Raw genomic sequence first — 19,928 nt, forward strand, 5'->3', positions numbered from 1 at the left:
CAGTTGCCTTCTCAGTATGCTTACATGTCATTTCCTGGGTGAGTACTCATGTAGAGATAGACCTCTATTCTTTCTTTCTCTTCTTATAAGGACACTAATCACATCATGAAGGTCCCACCCTTATGATGACATAATTTAATTACCTCTATATATATAAACACACACACACACATACACACATATGTATACACATACACATACCATTCTTCTTTATCCATTCATCAATTGGTGGACATTAGAGGCTCTCTCCATAGTTTGGTTATTATTTATAATGCTGCTATAAACATCAGGGTGCTTGTCCCCATTTGATTCTGTATTTTTTTTTATCCTTTGAGTGAATACCCAGTAGCACAATTGCTGAATCATAGGCTACTTCTATTTTAATTTTCTGAGGAACTTCAAACCTTTCTCCTGAGTGGCTGCACCAGTTTACATTTCCACCATCAGTACAAGAGGTTCCCCTTTCTCTATATCCTTGCCAACACCTGTTGTTTCTTGTGTTGTTAATTTTAGCCATTCTGACAGGTGTGAGGTGGTATCTCACTCTAGTTTTGATTTGTATTTCCCTGATGATGAGTGATATTGAACATCTTTTCATGTGTCTCAGCCATCATGATATCTTCTTTGGAAAAGTATCTATTCATGACTTCTGCCCATTTGTTAACTGGATTATTTGTATTTTGGGTATTAAGTTTGATAAGTTATTTATAGATTTTTGGATACTAACCCTTCATCAGATATGTCATTTGCAAATATCCTCTCCCCTTCTGTAGGCTCGCTTTTAGTTTTATCCATAGTTTCTTTCACTGTGCAGAAGCTTTTTATTTTGATGAAGTCCCAACAGTTTATTTTTGCTTTTGTTTCCCTTGCTTCCAGAGACACGTCTAGTAAGAAGTTGCTCCAGCCGATGTCAAAGAGGTTGCTGCCGGTGTTCTCCTCTAGGAATTTGATGGTTTCCTATGCCACATTTAATTTTTTTAAATCCATTATAAATGTGTTCTACTTTCATTGTTCTGCGTGTCACTGTCCAGTTTTCCCAACACCGTCTGTTGAAGAGACTCTTTTTCCATTCAATATTCTTTCCTACTTTGTCAAAAAATAGTTGAAAATAGTTATGGATTCATTTCTGGGTTTTCAGTTCTGTTCCATTGATCTATGTGTCTGTTGTCATGCCAGTACCATACTGTCTTGATGACTAAAGCTTTATAATATAGCTTGAAGTCCGGAATACAGATGCCTCCAGCTTTGTTTCTCTTTTTCAGAGTTGCTTTGGGTATTTGGGGTCTTTTGTGGTTTCATACAAATATTAGGATTGTTTGTTCTAGCTCTGTGAAAAATGCTGATGGTATTTAGATGGGGATTTCATTAGATGTGTAGATGCTTTGGGTAGTATGGACATTTTGACAATGTTTGATCTTCCAGTCCATGAGCATGGACTGCTTTTCCATTTCTTTACGTCCTCTTCAATTTTTTTCATAAGTGTTCTTGATCTTTTACCTCTTTTGTAGGTTTATTCCTAGGTATCTAGTTGTTCATGGTGCAATTCCAAATGGAGTCAATTCCTTTATTTTTTTAGCTGTTTCATTATTGGTGTACAGGAATGCAATAGATTCCTGCATTGATTTTATATCCTGTGACTTTGCTGAATTCATGTATTGGTTCTGGCAATTTTTTGGTGGAGTCTTTTGGGTTTTCTACGTAGAGTATCATGTTGTCTGCAAATAGTGAAGGTTTGAATTCTTCCTTGACAATTATCCAAATTGCCTTTTCTTTCTTTTTGTTGTCTGATTGCTGAGGCTAGGACTTCCAACACTATGTTGAACAACAGTGGTAAGAGTGGACATCCCTTCATATTCCTGACCTTAGGGGAAAAGGTCTCAGTTTTTTCCCATTGAGGATGATACTAGCTGTGGGTTTTCCTTAAATGGCCTTTATGATGTTGAGGTGTGTTTCCTCTAAACCTACTTTGTTGAGGGTTGTATCAAGAATGGATGCTGTACTTTGTCAGATGCTTTTTCTGCATCTATTAAGAGGATCATATGGTTCTTATCTTTTCTTTTGTTAATGTGGTGTATCACATTGATTGATTTGTGAATTCTGAAACACCCCTGCACTCCAGGAATAAATCCCACTTGATTGTAATAAATAATTCTTTTAATGTGCTATTATATTCAGTTTGCTAGTATCTTCTTGAGAATTTTTGCATCCATGTTCATCAGGGATATTGGCCTGTTATTTTCCTTTTCATTGAGGTCTTTGTCTGGTTTTGGAATCAAGGTAACGCTGGCCTCTTAGAATGAGTTTGGGAATTTTCCTTCTAGTTCTATGTTTTGGACCAGTTTGAGAAAATAGGTATTAACTCTTCTTTAAATGTCTGGTTGGATTCCCCTGGTGGGCCATCTGGCCTTGGACTCTTGTTTGTTGGGATATTTTTGATTACTGTTTCAATTTCTTTGCTGGTTATGGGTCTGTTCCAAATTTTCTATTTCTTCCTGTTTCAGCTTTGGTAGTTTGTACGTTCTAGGAATTTATCCATTTCTTCCATATTGCCCAGTTTGTTCACATGTAAGTTTTCATGGTATTCTCTTATAATTATTTGTATTTCTGTGGTGTTGGTTGTGCTCTCTCCTCTTTAATTTGTGGTTTTATTTATTCTGGTCCTTTTTCCTTTCTTTTTGATATATCTGGCTAGGGGTTTATCAATTGTATTAATTCTTTCAAAGAATCAGCTCTTAGTTTTGTTGATCTGTTCTATTGGGTTTTTTGTTTCTATTTCATTTGTTTCTTCTCTGATATTTATTATTTCCCTTCTTCTGCTGGCATTAGGCTTTATTTGCTTTCCTTTTCCAGATCCTTTAGGTGGCAGATCAGGTTGTGTATTGGAGACCTTCTTGCTTCTTGAGATAGGCCTGCAGTGCAATATTCTTCCCTCTTAGGACTGTCTTTGCTGCATCCCAAATATTTTGGACTATCGTGTTTTCAGTTTCATTTGCTTCTTTGTACTTTTTAATTTCCTGGTTAACCCTTTCATTCTTTAGTAGGATGTTTTTGGCCTCCACATATTTGTGGTCTTTTGGAATTTTTTTTTTTTTTTTTTTTTTTTTTTTGGTGGTTGACTTCAAGTTTCATAGCATTCTGGTCTGAAAATATGCATGGTACGATCTCAATCTTTTTGTACTTGTTGAGGTCTGATTTGTGGCCCCAGTATGTGATCTATTCTGGAGAATGTTCTGTGTGCACTCAAAAAGAATGTGTATTCTGCTGCTTTAGTATGGAATGTTCTGAATATATCCGTGAAGTTCATCTGTCCAGTGTGTCATTCCAAGCCATTGTTTCCTTGTTGATTTTCTGCTTAGATGATCTGTCCATTGTTGTAAGTGGGGTATTAAAGTTTCCTACTATTATTGTATTATTGTCAATGAGTTTATTTATGTTTGTTATTAATTGATTTCTGTATTTGGGTGCTCTAAAGTTGGGGGTATATTTTCGATTATTAGATCTTCTTAATATATATGTAGACTCCTTAATTATGACATAATGCCCTTCTTCATCTTCTGTTATAGTCTTTGGATAAAATCTAGTTTGTCTGATATAAGTGTAAGCACTCTTGGTTTCTTGGCCTCCATTAGCATGATAGATTTTTCTCCATCCTCTCACTTTCAATCTCCCAATAACTTAAGGTCTAAAATGAGTTTCCTATAGGTAGCATATAGATGGGTCTTGGGTTTTTTTTGTTTTTTGTTTTGTTTTTTAATATTTCTTATACCCTATGTTGTTTGATGGGAGCATTTAGTCCACTTACATTCAGGGTGATCATTGAAAGATAGGAGTTTTATGCCATGTGTTACCTGTAAAGTTTGTGTTTCTGATGATGTTCTCTGTTCCTTTCTAGTCTTTGTCGCTTTTGGTCTTTTTTTCCCCCACTCAAAGAGTCCCCTTTAATATTTCTTGCTGGGCTGGGTTAGTGGTTGCAAACTCCTTTAGTTTTTGTTTGGGAAACTCTTTATCTTTCTTTTTATTTTGAATGGCAGCTTTGCTGGATAGAGTATTCTTGGCTGCATATTTCCCCCATTGAACACATTTAATATATCCTACCTCTTTTCTTGGCCTACCAAGTTTCTATGAAAAGATCTGTTAATCTGATCTATCTTTCCTTGTTGGTTAAGGATTTTTTTCCCTTGCTACTTTCAGGATTCTTTCCTTGTCTATTTTGTAAATTTGACTATGATATGCCTTGGCAATGGTCGGCTTTTGTTGAATTTAGTGGGAGTTCTCTGTGCTTCTTGGATTTATGTCTGTGTCCTTCTCCAGATTAGGGAAGTTTTAACCTCTAATTTGCTCACATAAACCTTCTACCCCATTGTTTCTCACTTCATTCAGTACTCCTATTATGCAAATGTTATTCCATTTTAAAAGTTGCTGAGTTCCCTAAGTCTACCTTCATGATCCATGATCTTGTTTCCTTCTTCTTTTCAGCTTCATTATTTTCCATAATTGTGTCTTCTATATCACTAACTCATTCCTATGAGTCATGGCATTCTCACTGTCATGGCATTCATTTGGGTTTGCATATCGGTTATAACATTTTTAGTTTTGGCTTGACTAGATTTTAGCTCTTTTATCCCTGCAGTAAAAGATTCTCTAGTGTCTTCTATGCTTTTTTCAAGCCCAGCTAGAATCATTACAATTGTTTTAAATTTTAATCTGACATCTTTCTTATATCTGTATTGATTAAATCCCTGGCTTTCATTTCTTCCTGTTCGTTCTTTTGTCATGAATTTCTCTGTCTTGCTATTTTGCAGAAAAAATAATAAAACAGAAATTTAAACAAAAAGTAAGTGAAGGAGGCTAAGTCCTAGATGTGTTTTGGTCTGCTTTTAAGAGAAGCTTCATAGGAAAATAGAAAAAAAATAAAAAAAGAGAAAAAATTAAAAAAATAAGACAAAAGAAAAAAAATTTGCTCTTTCTGTATCCACAAAAAACAAAAACAAAAACAGAAGCAAAAAAAAAACCCAAAAGTAAACAAACAAAAAAAAATCCAAAGGAAGCTAGATCCAGTTTCCCCTAGAGCTGAAACTTTGCAGCAATCTATGATCAGTAGATGGTAGCACATGGAAGGGGTTTGTGGGGGTCTTCTTCTGGAGGAAACTGCAGATTTGATTCTCATGCCGACTTGCTCTAGTGGAGAATGGCTTGGAGGGTGCAGGGGGACAGGGGTTTGGTGTAAAGGTGGAGCTGTTTAGCTCACTGAGGTAGATCAGCACTGTTGGGCTAGTGGTGAAAATGTCTTCACCCCACTCTCTGGTCTCTGGAGTGGAATGTTTGCACCCTCATAGAGTGCAGACACCCCTCTTATTTTCCTGGCTTCTGTTAAATCTCTGCCTTTACCCTGGTCTGTGCCTGAGCTGTGCACCTGCAAGGTAGCACCACCCTCCTGTGTTTTATTTCACTCACAGCTGTATTTCAAAACCTCCACCCTCAGAGATCCCCCACTGCTTGGACCCATGCTGATCCTCTGGGGGAGGGTCTCGCTGCACTGTGGCCGGTGCCAGTTTGTCCCAGAAAACAGTCATACATCTGCAGAGCAGCTACAGCTTGGAGTGTATGGTAAATTTCTTTCTCTCTAGCTACTTTCAGGGGGAGTGCTTTTCTTGCACTAACCCAACACACTGCTCTCTCTCCCCTTCTCTCTCTCCTCTCTGTGAAAAGGGCTCCCATCCCTCTGCAGCACCAAGGCTTTTCTTTCCCCTATTTCCCCTCTCCACACCACATACCTACCATGTTCTCTCCCTCAGATTATACAGATTGTTCTCTTAACCCTCACATCGATTCCCTAGGTGTTCAATGATTTGATGTTGGGGCTCCTGGGTGACTCAGTCAGTTGAATGTCTGACTTTGGATTTTGGCTCAGGTCACAGATGCATGGTCATGGGATCGAGCCCTACATTGGGAGCCTGATGAAGATTCTCTCTCTCTCTCTCCCTGTGCCCCTCTCCCCTGCTCTCTCTCTTTCTCTCTCAAATAAAAAAAATCTTACAAAATGATTTAATGTTGGGGTGTCTGGGTGGCTCATTCAGCTGAGTGTTGGACACTTGATTTTGGCTCAGGTCTTGGTCTCACAGATTCAAGGGATTGAGCCCTGCATTGGGCTCTGCCTGACAGCATAGAGCCTGCTTGGGATTCTCTCTCCCCCTTTCTCTCTGCCCCTCCCCTGCTCACATGTGCTCTCTCTCTCAAAATAAATAAATTTTAAAAAATGATTTGATGTTGATCTACTTATGCTGGAGGGGTGAGACAAGCCTGGGATCCCTCTTATATTCCACCATCTTAACTCCTCCTCCTATAGTTTCTTTTAAAAGAAATCAGCAGCATATCTTGTTCAAACTGTGGGTTGTTTTTTTGTTTTTGTTTTTGTTTTTGCACAGGTGTATATTTTACCTCTTTCCCAACATGGCACTGAAATGACAAAAATGAAGTAGGAAAATAGAAATATCTGTAACAGAGAATGGATGGGGTCACATCAATGGTCTAGGTATTTTGGTGAATTTCTGGAAGGCATAGAGTAATTCATATTGCACCAAAGGTCAGACTAGAACAGAAGAATCCATAGACCAGACATGCACAAGAGGAGGCTGCAGAGAAAGTTTGAGCTTTGAGAAGCTCCCAACTTTTTGTCCCATACTCATAAAACCTAAAGCAAGACTTGACAGCATACTACACTTATATACTCAGCTTGATGTGAACCTTCTCACTCAAGGAAAATACTTAGGGAACTGGACTGTTATGATGGCAGTAGATGCTAATTATTGTATTATCAGGCTAGTCATTGGGTCGTGATAGTGAATGAACAAGTAAAGCTCATGACAATTAAAGGAAGCTATCAGTACACTGAGACAATTATACAACAACAAAAAAAATTTTAAACTACAGAAATATGCAATAACATGGATTTTCTCAGGGAAAAGCATAAAAACAGCTTGACTGTTATCCACTACTCTCCTTCCTAAGGCTTGGGGATATCCCTCAGGAGTGGATGACCTGGTCTAATCTTATGATACGGACCCCCAGATTATAGAATAATTATATTTTTGAATGCTTCTGTATTTTAAAATATCTTTTAAGCTAAACAAATGTTTAAACCAAACATCAAATTAAATAGCTTCTCCCTGATATTTTGTCAAAGTCTATCCCAGGAGCCAACCCTACCTAGCAACAAGAACAAGAATAATTCACTTTAGGTGTGTTATATTTGAGATCGCCATTAAAGAAACAGGAAGGTGAGCTGGCCTGCACCAGCTGCCCTAGGACTGGTAATCAGCCAGTGATAAGTCAGGACTCATTGCAAGACTGAAAATGAGTGATGCTCTCTTACTGCATTCTGTGTGTTTGTGCTCTCAAATTCAATTCACTTTTACATATAGTCTACAAATACTTATTTAGGACCTTGTGTGTAAGATAGACTAGGACATCTAATTTATAATAATAATTTTAAAAAGCTTGTAGCCCCCAAATAAATATCATACAAGGCCAAGTATGACCTAAGAAGAATACACTGCTAAATGATTCAAATGTGTAAACTAAATGTTTCAAGTGAGTATTACTATTCTCTTCAAGATAATCTGGAAATGCATCATAAAAGCTGTAACATTTGACATAGATCTTGAAGAAAAGGCACCATTTGTCTGTGTCCTTTCTCTGTTGAGAGACTGTATTAGCAAAAGCGTGTACTTGAAAGAGTAAAGAGTCGTTAGAAAGCTTTCTGCAACTCATTTTGGGGTATAACACAGGAGAATAGGGAGAATTGTAGAGGGAGAGACTTCAGAGTTAACTAAGGTTTTATTTGTAAGGACCTCAAATAATGCCATGGTGAGTAAACCAGGGTGAGGAACCTAGAGAGAGAGAGAGAGAGAGAGAGAGAGAGAGAGAGAGAGAGAAAGAAGGAGTAAATGGATGTAAATATATGGAAAATATATATATAATCTAGACATACACATGAACAGATAAACTTACACATGTGTATATATACAGATATACATATATACTGTATTTACATATAATCTGTTAATAATGACAACCCATTAAAAGTTATTGAAAAGGGATATGATTTAATCAGAGTTGTTTATGAAGAATAACCTGGTGGCTATGTTCTAAAAGTAATAGTATCAATGGGATGTAAAAGATAAGCAGAGTATTGCAAAACACAGAAGCAGGGTCAGGGCCTTAGTGGTATCAGTAAGAATGTTTATGGAACTCCAGTGTTGAGAAAGGAAGAGCAGGAGTGGACTTGAAGATAGGACACTTATTACACTTTCAGTATGGAGTAGAAGGAACCTAATATTTAAAAACTCTTAAGACAGAAAACATCCAAAATCTAGTTCATTTTCTTGTCTTTCCCAGCCACCAAGTTGGTGGTCTGACATCATATTACCTTAACGTTATCTGAATTTTGGAAACATGCATTTGAAGCCCACGTGTCAACAACGCATTAAAAAAAATACATGTTACTGATTTATTTATCTTATAGCTTCATTCTTTAAAAAAAATTCTAGGAAGATTGACCATGTCCTTTTCTTCTCTATGACCATCCCACTTAAATTCTACAGTCTCCTCTCTTAGCTTTATGAATTAGTGAAACTTTTCAGATTACCCTGCAACATACAAACACAGCTAGAAAGGGCCTATAGAAAGCATCCTAGACAGTGAGAGGCAAATCCCCCCATCCAGTTTCTCATAGGTGCAACCTAGGCTAAGAGCATCTCTTACAACTTGGCTCGACCTTCCCTGTTTTAACTCCCTTCTCATATTTTCCTCATTGCTCCCCTGTTTCTTTTGATCCCTCAGTGATATGAGAGTTGAATCCCCACATGAAGTGAAATTCATCATGCCCCAAATAAAGTGGAATGAAAGATCTTTTGATGGCTAGCAGAATTTCTGGGATTTGTCTCTGTTCAAACACAAACCTGCCTCCACTCTAGAGTTAAATGTAGATAAGCCTCCAGGCTATATGGCTGCATAAGTATCAAATCATCATAATGAAGACCTATTCAGAAAAACTATATGATTATAGTACTTAATGATTTTATGAAACTATAATAAAGAGTATAGTATACAATACAGTATAAAATATTTTTGTCTTATGTTTCAGTTATTCTAGCATGAAATGAACACGTTTAATAAACCATTAAACACTAGGCAATTACAATTGCAAAGCCTTTGCATACTAACCCATACAGAGCCACATCTAATCTGCATAATTTTGTGATGGTTTTAATAAAAAATAGATAATAATATGAGATCTAAACATTTCTTTTTAACATTTTTCTTAGTGAATCTATGACTTTTTTATTTCTTAGACTATAGATAATTGGATTTAACAAAGGAATTATGACAGTGTAAAATAGAGAGTCCATCATATCCTGATCATGTGATTGTGCGGATCCTGGGTGCACATACATGAATAGAAGAGGGCCATAGTATAAAGAAACAGATAAGAGATGGGCTCCACAGGTGGAGAAGGCTTTTTTTATGCCTTGCAGAGACTTCTTTTTTAAGATCATAAAAAGAATAAGTGTATAAGAAACCAGAACAATCAGAATGGTAAATACCTGTATTGACCCAGAGAAAATAAAAATCATCAGAATATTAATTGAAGGATCAGTACAGGAAATCTTAAACAATGGCATGATGTCACAGTAAAAATGATATATTATGTTAGAATTACAAAAGGTTAATCTAAATAAAAAACCTATATGAACTACAGAATGAATAAATCCACTTACAAATGATGAAACTAACAGCCAGATGCAAAGTCTATAGGTCATAATTACCGGATAAAGTAATGGTTTGCATATGGCTACATAGCGATCATATGCCATTGTTGCCAAGAGAAAACATTCTGTGGTGGCACCAAATGCAAAGGAAAACAATTGTGTCACACATTCAGAAAGAGTTATCATCTTACTCTTGGCTAGGAAGTTGACCAGCATCTTTGGGGTCACTGTAGATGATATCCAAGCATCCACAAAGGCTAAACTCCCAAGGAGAAAGTACATGGGAATGTGAAGGTGGGGGTCATTGTAGATGAGAGCAGTTAGTCCAAGGTTTCCCACAATAGTGATCATGTATATCACCAAGAACATCAGAAACAGAGGGATTTGCCACTCTGGTTGATATGTGATTCCTGTGAGAACAAATTTTGTCAACATTGTTGCATTCTTAGTATCCATATTGTTACTGGATGACCCCTGAAATGAAATGCCATAAATGTAAAAAGAACATTCACTAAGATTGTATTAAAAGAAAACTGGAAGAAAGTAGTTGAAATAAAACCATACACTAACCAGAATGCATTTAATTTTATTTACTACTATTGCTATAATATATGAAAAGTAATTTAGGGAATTGAGGTAATGGAAAATGAAATGATTTCAGTTCAAAAAAATGTACAGGAATTAACAGATTTAGAAACAAGGAGCTCCAGGCTCTGAGCTGTAAGCACAGACCCCAAGGACCCCAAGGAAAAACATTCTAAACATGATTACTAAATTCATGGGGATACCTGAGTTTCTGTGTCTGAAACATGGTTGAGGGTGTAGGGAAAATAAGTTTGAATTATGATGAAATTAATTGAATTCCATGTGGAAGTCCTTGTCAAACTTTATTCCTCAGACAATAGGGATATTTTTAATTTTTAAATTAAATATTCTGTAATGTAAAAAATATGCTGCAGGGAGGGGAAACTAGAGTCAGGAATACTAATTAGGAAGCTCTTACTGTTGTTATTCAGTGACTCTCACCAGATTACACATCAGAATTTTCTGAGGAACTTCTTGTACAAAATACATTGCGGGGTATTACTCATTGTATTGACTTGGTGGGTAAAGAATGAAGTCTGATAATCTACATGTAAAAAAAATCCCTTCTAGTTGATTCAAGTGTATGTAAAGTTCTTAGTTTGTGTGTAATGTAATACTGGCAATGATGAGGAGGACAAAGAGATAAAAATAAATTAGAATGTAGTCCCTAGGACTCAGTGACATACTAGATGTGAAGGAGAGAGTAGACACGTGATGACCAGGTAGATGGTCATTAAACTTGAGTTTGAACAACTCAGTTGGCCTGTTTGTGGAGAAAGAGCCCTCTGAATATCCTTACTTAGTAGTATGAGTCTACTAAAGCTTAATAGAAACAATTGTTTGGGTGTCATTTGGGTAGCTGAAGGCATACTTACAGATGACCTATCCACTGAAGAGTAGATAAAGTAAAAAGAAGGAGGACATGGAAAGAAACTTGAGAAATATATTAAAGAGGTTATAAAGTAGATACACATCACTTTCAGGTAGCTAAAACTGAGTCTTTTTACCACATGAGTCTTGGTATCAGTCAAACACTACCACTATAGAAGTCAAAAGAGCCAGAAATTTAGTTTCCCATCCTCATAATACCTAGCTCAGGACTTGATCTAAGTTTGAATAGTTAGACTCACCCACTGACTTTCTCTAGAAATTCTGCTGGTTTTACTTGGAGTACTTTTTTCTATAAGTTTTTTCAGCAGAATAAAATTGAGCCAAACTCTGGAACCTAGTACAGAAGACATAAATAACCAATAACCAATGCCAAAATTCCAGTTGTTAAGTATATTTTTATATAGAATGGATTCCCTTAAGTGAAATCTCAAATCATTAGATAAGTGAACATTCTCAAATTTAATTTGTGTTGTGTACCTTTTAAGCATAAAGTAGGAAGAGCAGTGGAGGGGAATTTTCTATAAATCTCCTGCTATATATATATTTTTAAATACTCAATGAAATTGTCAGGAGTGGGAGAAAGTTTAGAGGAGTTAATATGTATATGACTTACCTTAAAACTTAAATCACAGAATGTGATCCAAAGAATAGATCATTTAATCAGGATAAACAGAAACATTTTCTTATGTAGTAAACATGACCTGATATTGAAAGTCAGTTGAAATTATTTAACATTCTAGTTCACCAAAATTTTTAAAGTCATTATATTTATATTAGAAAGTCAATAAATTATGTTAAGATACAAATTCCAGTTTTACAAGTATTGTGCTTATCCAGATTTAGTCACAAAAATAAATATACAGATAGCTAAGAGTTTTACATTTTTTTGTCTGCCATTTTGGCATCTGGTAAATTAATGTGAAATTATCATATATTGGGGTGCCTGGGTGGCTCAGTCAGTTGGGCGTCCAACTTCAGCTCAGGTCATGATCTCACAGTCTATGGGTTTGAGCCCCGTATGGGGCTCTGTGCTGACAGCTCAGAACCTGGAGCCTGCTTTGGAATCTGTGTCTCCCTCTCTCTCTGCCCCTGCCCCACTTGTGCTCTGTTTCTCTCTGTCTCTCAAAAATAAATAAATGTAAAAAATTTTTAAAAATTATTCAGTATTTTGAATTTTTATATAAAGAATAATGAATGTTATAGAATTCATTTCTCTCTTACCCACATCCTTTAAGAAATGGCAGATGCTTTCTAAAGTAGAAAAAAATATAGTAGCACTGGAATGACAAAACATAGGTAGGAACACTGATTCATTTAAGAGACTTCAATTACCAAGTTCAGGAAAATGTTGTTTATATTAATTTGCCTTGAGTACAAGAGTCAACCAATTGTAGGGCTGTGTGCTTTTGCCAGAAGAGAAAGGAGTGAAGAACTAAAATTCCCTTAATAGCAACCAAGGATTCCCTTTAGGACAAAGTTAAACTATTCTTCTGGGGGCATTGTAGATTTGAATTTGGATGAGAAGTCCAGGTGTCCCATAGGGCATTACAGACTCCGAAATCATAAACATCAAGTCATTGTATACAGTTCTAATTTTAACAGTTGAAATTACACTTTATGCTACTGTTTTCTACCACAGATGACACTTATGACAGGTTTATGCAAACTTCAATTTCTCTATAAATTTGGATGTTAAGAGTGCTTTGATTAGTATAGTCTTCACACATGATTTTAATAAGGCTAAAGTTCTGGATTCCCTTCAAGAGCTAACTCCAAACAAAATTGTTCATGCAAAATACAGCTGAGATTCCAGACCTACATATAACTTCCCACTTTAATGTGAAAATACATGAGAAATTTTACTAGGGAAAGGTCAAAGAGCAAAAGGAGAATGAAATAAAGGACCACAGTGGGATGTGGCATATATCAGTACTTTTCAGACTGTAATACAGTCGAATCGTGTGTGTGTGTGTGTGTGTGTGTGTGTGTGTGTGTGTGTGTGTGTGTGTTCTGAAAATGCAGATTTTGCCTCAATAGGTCAGGAGTGAGGCCAAGAGTCTTCATGTCTGAAAATGTGATGCCTCTGGACATGGCTTTCCATCATTGGAGGGTCTAGATGATCTCAGAGCTAGAAAATTGAAGAAACAAAAAAAAATAGATTTGCAGTGCTGAGTAAAATGGTTCTATCAAAGACTTATCTGTGGACTTACAGAATTCCTTATCGACTGTCGTGATATTCCATGCCCATTGCTTCTAATTAAGCAACTGACTTCATAGCAAATACAGTGTGGCAATGTCCCCCTGATAATAAATTACCTCATCTTACTATTTTCCCCACCATCCTGATACAGGTAGCTTGCTAGAATGATGGAATCATCTTTTGAAAGTCAGTTACTGCACCACCTAGATGGCATTACATGCATAGTTCAGCAAGACTCTCCAGAAGCCTGTATATTTTCTGAATCAATGTCAAATACATAGTACAGTCCCATAGCTAAAATTCATGAGTCCAGGAATCACATAGTAAAAATTGGAATGGTAGCACTCGCTATTACCACTAACAACACACTAGCATAATTTTTGCAAGTCTTCTTATGCCTTTATGCTCTGCTAATATAAAGGTCTTAGAGCCAGAGGAAGGAATGCTTCCACTAACACAGACAACAATGATTCTGTTAAGTAAGAAGTTAAGACTGGCACTGGGCCACTTTGTGTTCCCCCTTCTTCTGAATCATCATGTAAAGAAGGGAGTTACTCTGCTGGCTGGTGAGACCACTGAGAAATTGGACTACTTTTCCACAGTGAAGATGAGGACAAGTAGGTTGTTCTTTAGTAGTGCCATTCCCTGTAATTAAGGCCGATGGAAAACTTCAACAAACCAATCCAGTTGGCATTTCTAATAGCCAGACACTTAAGGAATAAAGATAAATAAGTTTAATCAATGAGTTGTTTGCTATAGAATAAGGGATTGTGGAATGGATAGTGGAAGAGATAATTGTGAACACCAGCTATGACTACATGACTAGTTACAGAAATGAGAAGTGTAATTGCCGTAAATACTTACTTCTCAGAATATATTTGTGTATGTGTGTCTGTGCATGTTTACATACCAACACCTTTGTCTATTTATATCTGTGTACATGTATATGTAACAAACATTTTTGCTTTCTTTTCACTCATATTCTCTTATCCTGTAAAATAAAATGTATTGAATTTATATCATGGTAATTAATTATTGTTAATTTGACACCATAGTGTTTAAGTTACCAGATATCAAAGAAAAGAGTAAGCATCACTCAAGGATTTTAACTCATTTTCTAGAGAAGGGGTTAGTGCATTTTCAGTTTTACGCAGCATAGTTAAATTATGTTAGGTGGAATTATGACTTTGCTATTGTCCTTACTTGGAGTTTAAGTATGGTTTAAGAAATTGTGTGTGGGTGCCAGGTTGACAGTGGGTGGACTTGTGACACAGTTTGTTGTATGTGCCAACATGACCAGTCCACAGGATGTCTAGATAACTGATTAAATATTATTTCTAGTTGTATGCATGAGGGTGTGTCCAGAAGAGATTGGTATCACATCAGTGGACTGAGTAAAGTTGATGGCACTCCCTGATGCTGGTGGGCATCATGTGATCCATTGTGGGGCTGAATGGAACAGAAAGGCAGAGGAAAGTTGAATTCACTCTGCCCAACTGGGTGATCTGTGATATCTACCTCCGTTCTCAGTACTTCAGACTTGATGTAATCTATATTATCCATAGGTTCTCCTATTCTCACATTTTAGAACTAGAGCATTGTCTTTCCTGGCTCTCAGCCTTGCAGACAGAAAATCATGGGACTTCTCAGGTTTCATATTCATGTGATCCACTATCTTATAATAAAGTCTTCAGATATAGATAAGATATACGTACCTTATTGGTTCTGTACTCTGGACAACTCTGAGTAATACCAATAATAACTATACACTTCATGAACTTTTTTCTTTATTTTGCAAAATAGAGGTAAATATGATGCAACTGTTAACCGTTGTCCTCAAATAAGTCTGACTTAGAAGGTACATTCTCAGAAGAGATATTGCATTATTACATCATGACTATTATTTTGTATATAAAATGTCATTGAGAAGGATGGTTCAAAACTTAACCAGCTTGACAATTACATTCTCTATTAAACCGGTATCCCTGGAATTAACCTCATTGACATGAGGCAATGGGCTTTTAATTGCCTGTCATCACTGTCAATTATGTTTTCAAGAAAAAGTTATAAAGTTATCCACAATACTTCATCCTTTGGAACAAATGCCCCATTGAAACCTGTATCCAGCTGCCTAAATATGGGAGGAAGGTACAAAACTGAGAATGGAATTCTGTACATGTTTGCATAGTGCCGTTTAAGTAAGGAACAGAGGATGTGTCTCTGTTTTCCAGCTCCAACATCTTTATTTTTAAAAATTTACTTCACTTAATTATTTGAAAGAATACTTATCTAGTGTGGTCCAACTCACAGCATAAACTTCCTTAAGAAGAAACTCTATTAATGGGACCCATCAAATTTTGTTCCCATAAGCCCTCAACTTATTCTGAAGCCACTAAAGACTGCAAACACTATTTTGACAGAGAAACAACAATAAAAAGAAAGTCTAGACTAAAGAGTTGTTCACATATACATAATATATTTCTTACCAAGATTCTACCCTAACTAGTCCACAACTCAGATTGAGAAATACTGTTCTAGATTTGATTGGTGTTTGTTTTTACCTACGTAAACATTGATTCTTTGAGCACAGTCTAGGATAATATTGTCAGTGACTTTATTAGCTAGGTATTATAAAATGATGAGAAAAAATTTATAAACACGTACAAGAGTGAGAATCTATAAATTCTTTAAATTAATATGTTCCTAATAAAGGGTATTTATATTATTATATTATATTAATTATTATATTATATTATTATTATTTTATTATTATTTTCAAAGTGTAGTTTAATCCATATTCAGGAGTGGTCCAGACAACTGGATTAACTTAGCATTGTGCTATCATCTTTTACCTATAAATATTCATTAAATAATACATAATGTAACTTCATAGTTTACTTTTTAAAACTTTGCAGAACATCTTGTCTAAAATGTGAGCTTTGCAGAGATGTGTATTTTAGGTCTTTCCCAACATGACACCGAAATGAGAAAAATGATGTACAAAAATAAAAAAAAATGTGTAACAGAAATGAGAATGGAAACACATAATGGTTTCAGAATGGGAACAGGAGATTTTAGGGAATTTCTGGAGGGGATAAAGTAGTTGGAAGTTTAATGAAAGACACATCAGAGCAGGGGACTGTGTAGATGAAACATGTATGAGAGAAGGCTGCACAGGAAGTCTGTTTCTGAGACCCCCAAAGCTTGTCTGCACATACCCAACCTAAAGTAGGACCAGACAGTGTATATTCCACAGTCATATACTCACGGATTGATGCCAGCGTTTTCATTCAAAGAAAAGCTCAGGAATGGAAACAAATCCTTATGATTACAGAAGAAACACACACCAGTTGTTGATATTACCAATATACCAGTCTTTGAATTGTAACATTGTATGAGTGAGCAAAAACTTATATAATTTATAGAAATATCAGAATGATGAGAATATTATAAAGCAGCAAAAAATAACAGAGAAGGAGTTATTTGACAGAGGATAAGGTGGATCCTAAGCTTGTCTCCTCCCTTGAACACAGCTAGATAGTTATCAAATCATTCTGAACACCCAAGAAATCAATTGTAGATCTGAGAGAACAAAAATTGTAAGTCTAGAATTAGAAAAGTGACCACTTTTGGAAGTTCAGAGAGTTGAGTTGAGGGAGATAAGCCTATGGATACAGCCACGGGGAGGGAGGCTGCTTACTGAGGGCTACTGCAAAGTAGTATAAACAGCAGAGTACAAAATCTGAATTTTTAGAAGGGGGATGTGCCTGGCTTAAACATGCTTAGCTGGCAAAGTAGGGTGGAATCCCAGGACTGACAGCATGGTCTGAGGATCCCCTGGGTCACAAGAAGAATGGATGGTGCCAACATGCTACACTGTTCCCAGGCATAGGAGCAGGGACTCCTACTGAGGAAGCAAGCTGGGGTGCTGGCATTCTTCTCTGTTGCACTGTAAACTTCCAACTGCTGTGGGGTTGTGTGACCAATTACTTTGCACAGGCTGGAAAATGGTAAAAGTGTGGTGAGACTCTACTCAAGAGGAATAGCACAGGTCTGCACTTCAGGAGTCCCTTAAATTTGGAGTTTTGAAGCTCAGTCAAGTGCATGAGAAAAAAAGCTCAGACACAGGCAGAGTGAACACAGGGTTCTGATGAAAACCAAGGACACAAGAGGAATGATTGATTGCTCTTCTTTGAGGTTCCTAGAAGAGTGGGGCGTGTACACTTCAAGCTCTGAAAGTCTTAGAGGTTGCAAACTCTGATGATCTCATGAGAGAAGGAGGCTCCAAAAACTCTAAAGATAGAGAAAGTCTTCCCCAGTTTTTCAGCGATCCGGTGTAGTTTGTATCGTGTGGAAACTATAATTTTTCAGAAAGATTAAAGGAACCAACCTGGCATGTCAGCCGGACAAGGAATTCAAGTGCTTTCTCTTCATCTTAACACTGCTTTTCTTTCTGTTGGCTTTGCTCTGGGGCAGGCTTTCCTCACATGTTATCCCTAGGTGCTTGGAGCCTTGTGAAATGGGGAAATAACTCCTTCCTCACAGGGCTGTGGGGAAGACAATTAAATGAGATAATGTGTGGCAAGTGTTAATTCTTTCTGTTCAGATAAGGTGTGTCATTTCTGTCTCCTGCTGGGACCCTGACTGGTACAGTGAAGTAAATGTTGTTGGGGTATCACACTGCAGCTCGGTCCTCAGACAATTCTGGGACCCGTGCGAGGTTTCCCAGATGGAGAACGGATTCTGCTGAGAGGAGATTGAAGCTGAGACAGCAGACGAGGGTATGGACCATGTCTTTTTCCTCTGGCTGCTTTGGAGATTTAATATTTTTCAGTGGATTTGAGCAATTTAATGATGATGTCTCTGCAGATTTCTCGCCGTGCCCTGCACGAAGTGCACGTGCATGATGGTCTTTGAGCCCCGTACTCTGGCCCGTGCTTTGTGTCTGAATTAAAGACTTACAGGAGACAAAAATCAACAGGAAGATAGAATTCCTTTGTTCACATGAGAAAACAGAGAACACGACATGAGCGAAGGCATGAAGACTGGAAAGTGGAGAGTGCTCATAGGAGGACAGCATATTAGGGCCAGGACACTCTCTCCCTGGGGCTGGCCCTGGGAAACCCACTTCCAGAGCACGAGAGAGAGAAACAAACCAGGTGTTTCAGAAATTGTTTTATGTGATTTGTTAATAAAATAATTTATTAATTCTTTATTAATAAAGAGGAAAAACCCTTTCCTGTTTTCTGGCATCATAGGTTCATTTTGCCTGCTTTGGGACTCTATGTCCCATGTGGAATCACATGGCAGATAATCCTGTGTGTCCGGCTTCTTCCATGCAACATTAGGTGAGCAATCTATGCCGCCCATTCGGGGGAGGACCAAAGCTGGCTGTTGGAGGTGATGAACTGGCTTAGCCTGACTTTGTAGAGGGGAGGCAAAAAAACTGATTTAATGAGCCTGATCCAGTGATACAACACCTGGGCCAAACAGCCATCGACTAGAACATCGTGTTTCACCATGAGCTGTTTACCTGGTGAGTTGACAAATTAGAGGACGAAATAAAAGGATCTGAAAAACAACCTTACTGCAGCCAAAGGAAGAAGCGCTGTGGGTGTTCTGATCACCCAAGTCAACTATCTCTCCTTCCCTGTACCCTGGAGAGATGGGAGGGACCAGATCTGGGTGAAGGTCTGGATGGGGGGAGAGAGAGATGGAGGGAGGGAGGGAGAGATGCTGGAGCCAGGAACACCGGTGTCATAAGGGAGTCAGGGTGGAAGGAGCAGTGGACGATTCTCTCAATAGATGCTGAAAAAGCATTTGGCAAAATACAGCATCAATCCTTAATAAAAGCCCTCAACAAAGTAGGTTTAGAGGGAACATACCTCAGCATCACAAAGGTCATCTAAGAAAGATCCACAGCTAATATCATCCTCAATGGGGAAAAACTGAGAGCCTTTCCCATATGGTCAGGAAAAAGGCAAGGATGTCCACTCTCACCATTACTATTTAACATAGTATTGGAAGTCCTAGCCTCAGCTATCAGAGAACAAAAAGAAAGAAAAAAACATCCAAATCAGCAAGGAAGAATTCAGACTTTCACTGTTTGCAAATGACATGATATTCTATGTAAAAAATTCAGAAGACTCCACGAAACAATTTCTAGAACTATTACATGAATTCATCAAAGTCGCAGAATGTAAAATAAACATGCAGAAATCTGTTGTATTTCTATACACCAGTAGTGAAGCGGCAGAAAAAGAATCAAAGAATCAGTCCCATTTGGCGATTGTACCAAAAATAGTAAAACCCCTAGGAATAAAACTAAAGCAATAAAAGATATATGCTCTGAAAACTATAGAAAACTTATGAAAGGAATTGAAGAGGACACAAGAAGTCGAAAAACATTCCATACTCATGGATTGGAAGAACAAATATTGTTAATATGTCTATACTACCCAAAGCATCTGCACATGTAATGC

The 19,928-nt window shown here is 37.2% G+C and overlaps 1 protein-coding gene and 1 non-coding gene across 2 annotated transcripts; one reads left to right on the forward strand and one right to left on the reverse strand.

The window, feature by feature from the left end:
• Positions 1-9,296: 9,296 nt before the first annotated feature.
• Positions 9,297-10,226, reverse strand: LOC125175335 (olfactory receptor 5H2-like). Its single transcript, XM_047875799.1, has one exon. The coding sequence runs from the start codon at positions 10,224-10,226 to the stop codon at positions 9,297-9,299; it is 930 nt and encodes a 309-aa protein (XP_047731755.1).
• An 8,615-nt stretch (positions 10,227-18,841) lies between these two features.
• On the forward strand, positions 18,842-18,913 carry LOC125175875 (small nucleolar RNA SNORD57). Its single transcript, XR_007156037.1, has one exon. It is a non-coding gene; the product is annotated as a small nucleolar RNA SNORD57 (small nucleolar RNA).
• The last annotated feature ends 1,015 nt before the right edge of the window (positions 18,914-19,928 follow it).

Source organism: Prionailurus viverrinus, chromosome C2 (genome assembly GCF_022837055.1).
Source record: "Prionailurus viverrinus isolate Anna chromosome C2, UM_Priviv_1.0, whole genome shotgun sequence".
NCBI lineage: Eukaryota > Metazoa > Chordata > Mammalia > Carnivora > Felidae > Prionailurus > Prionailurus viverrinus.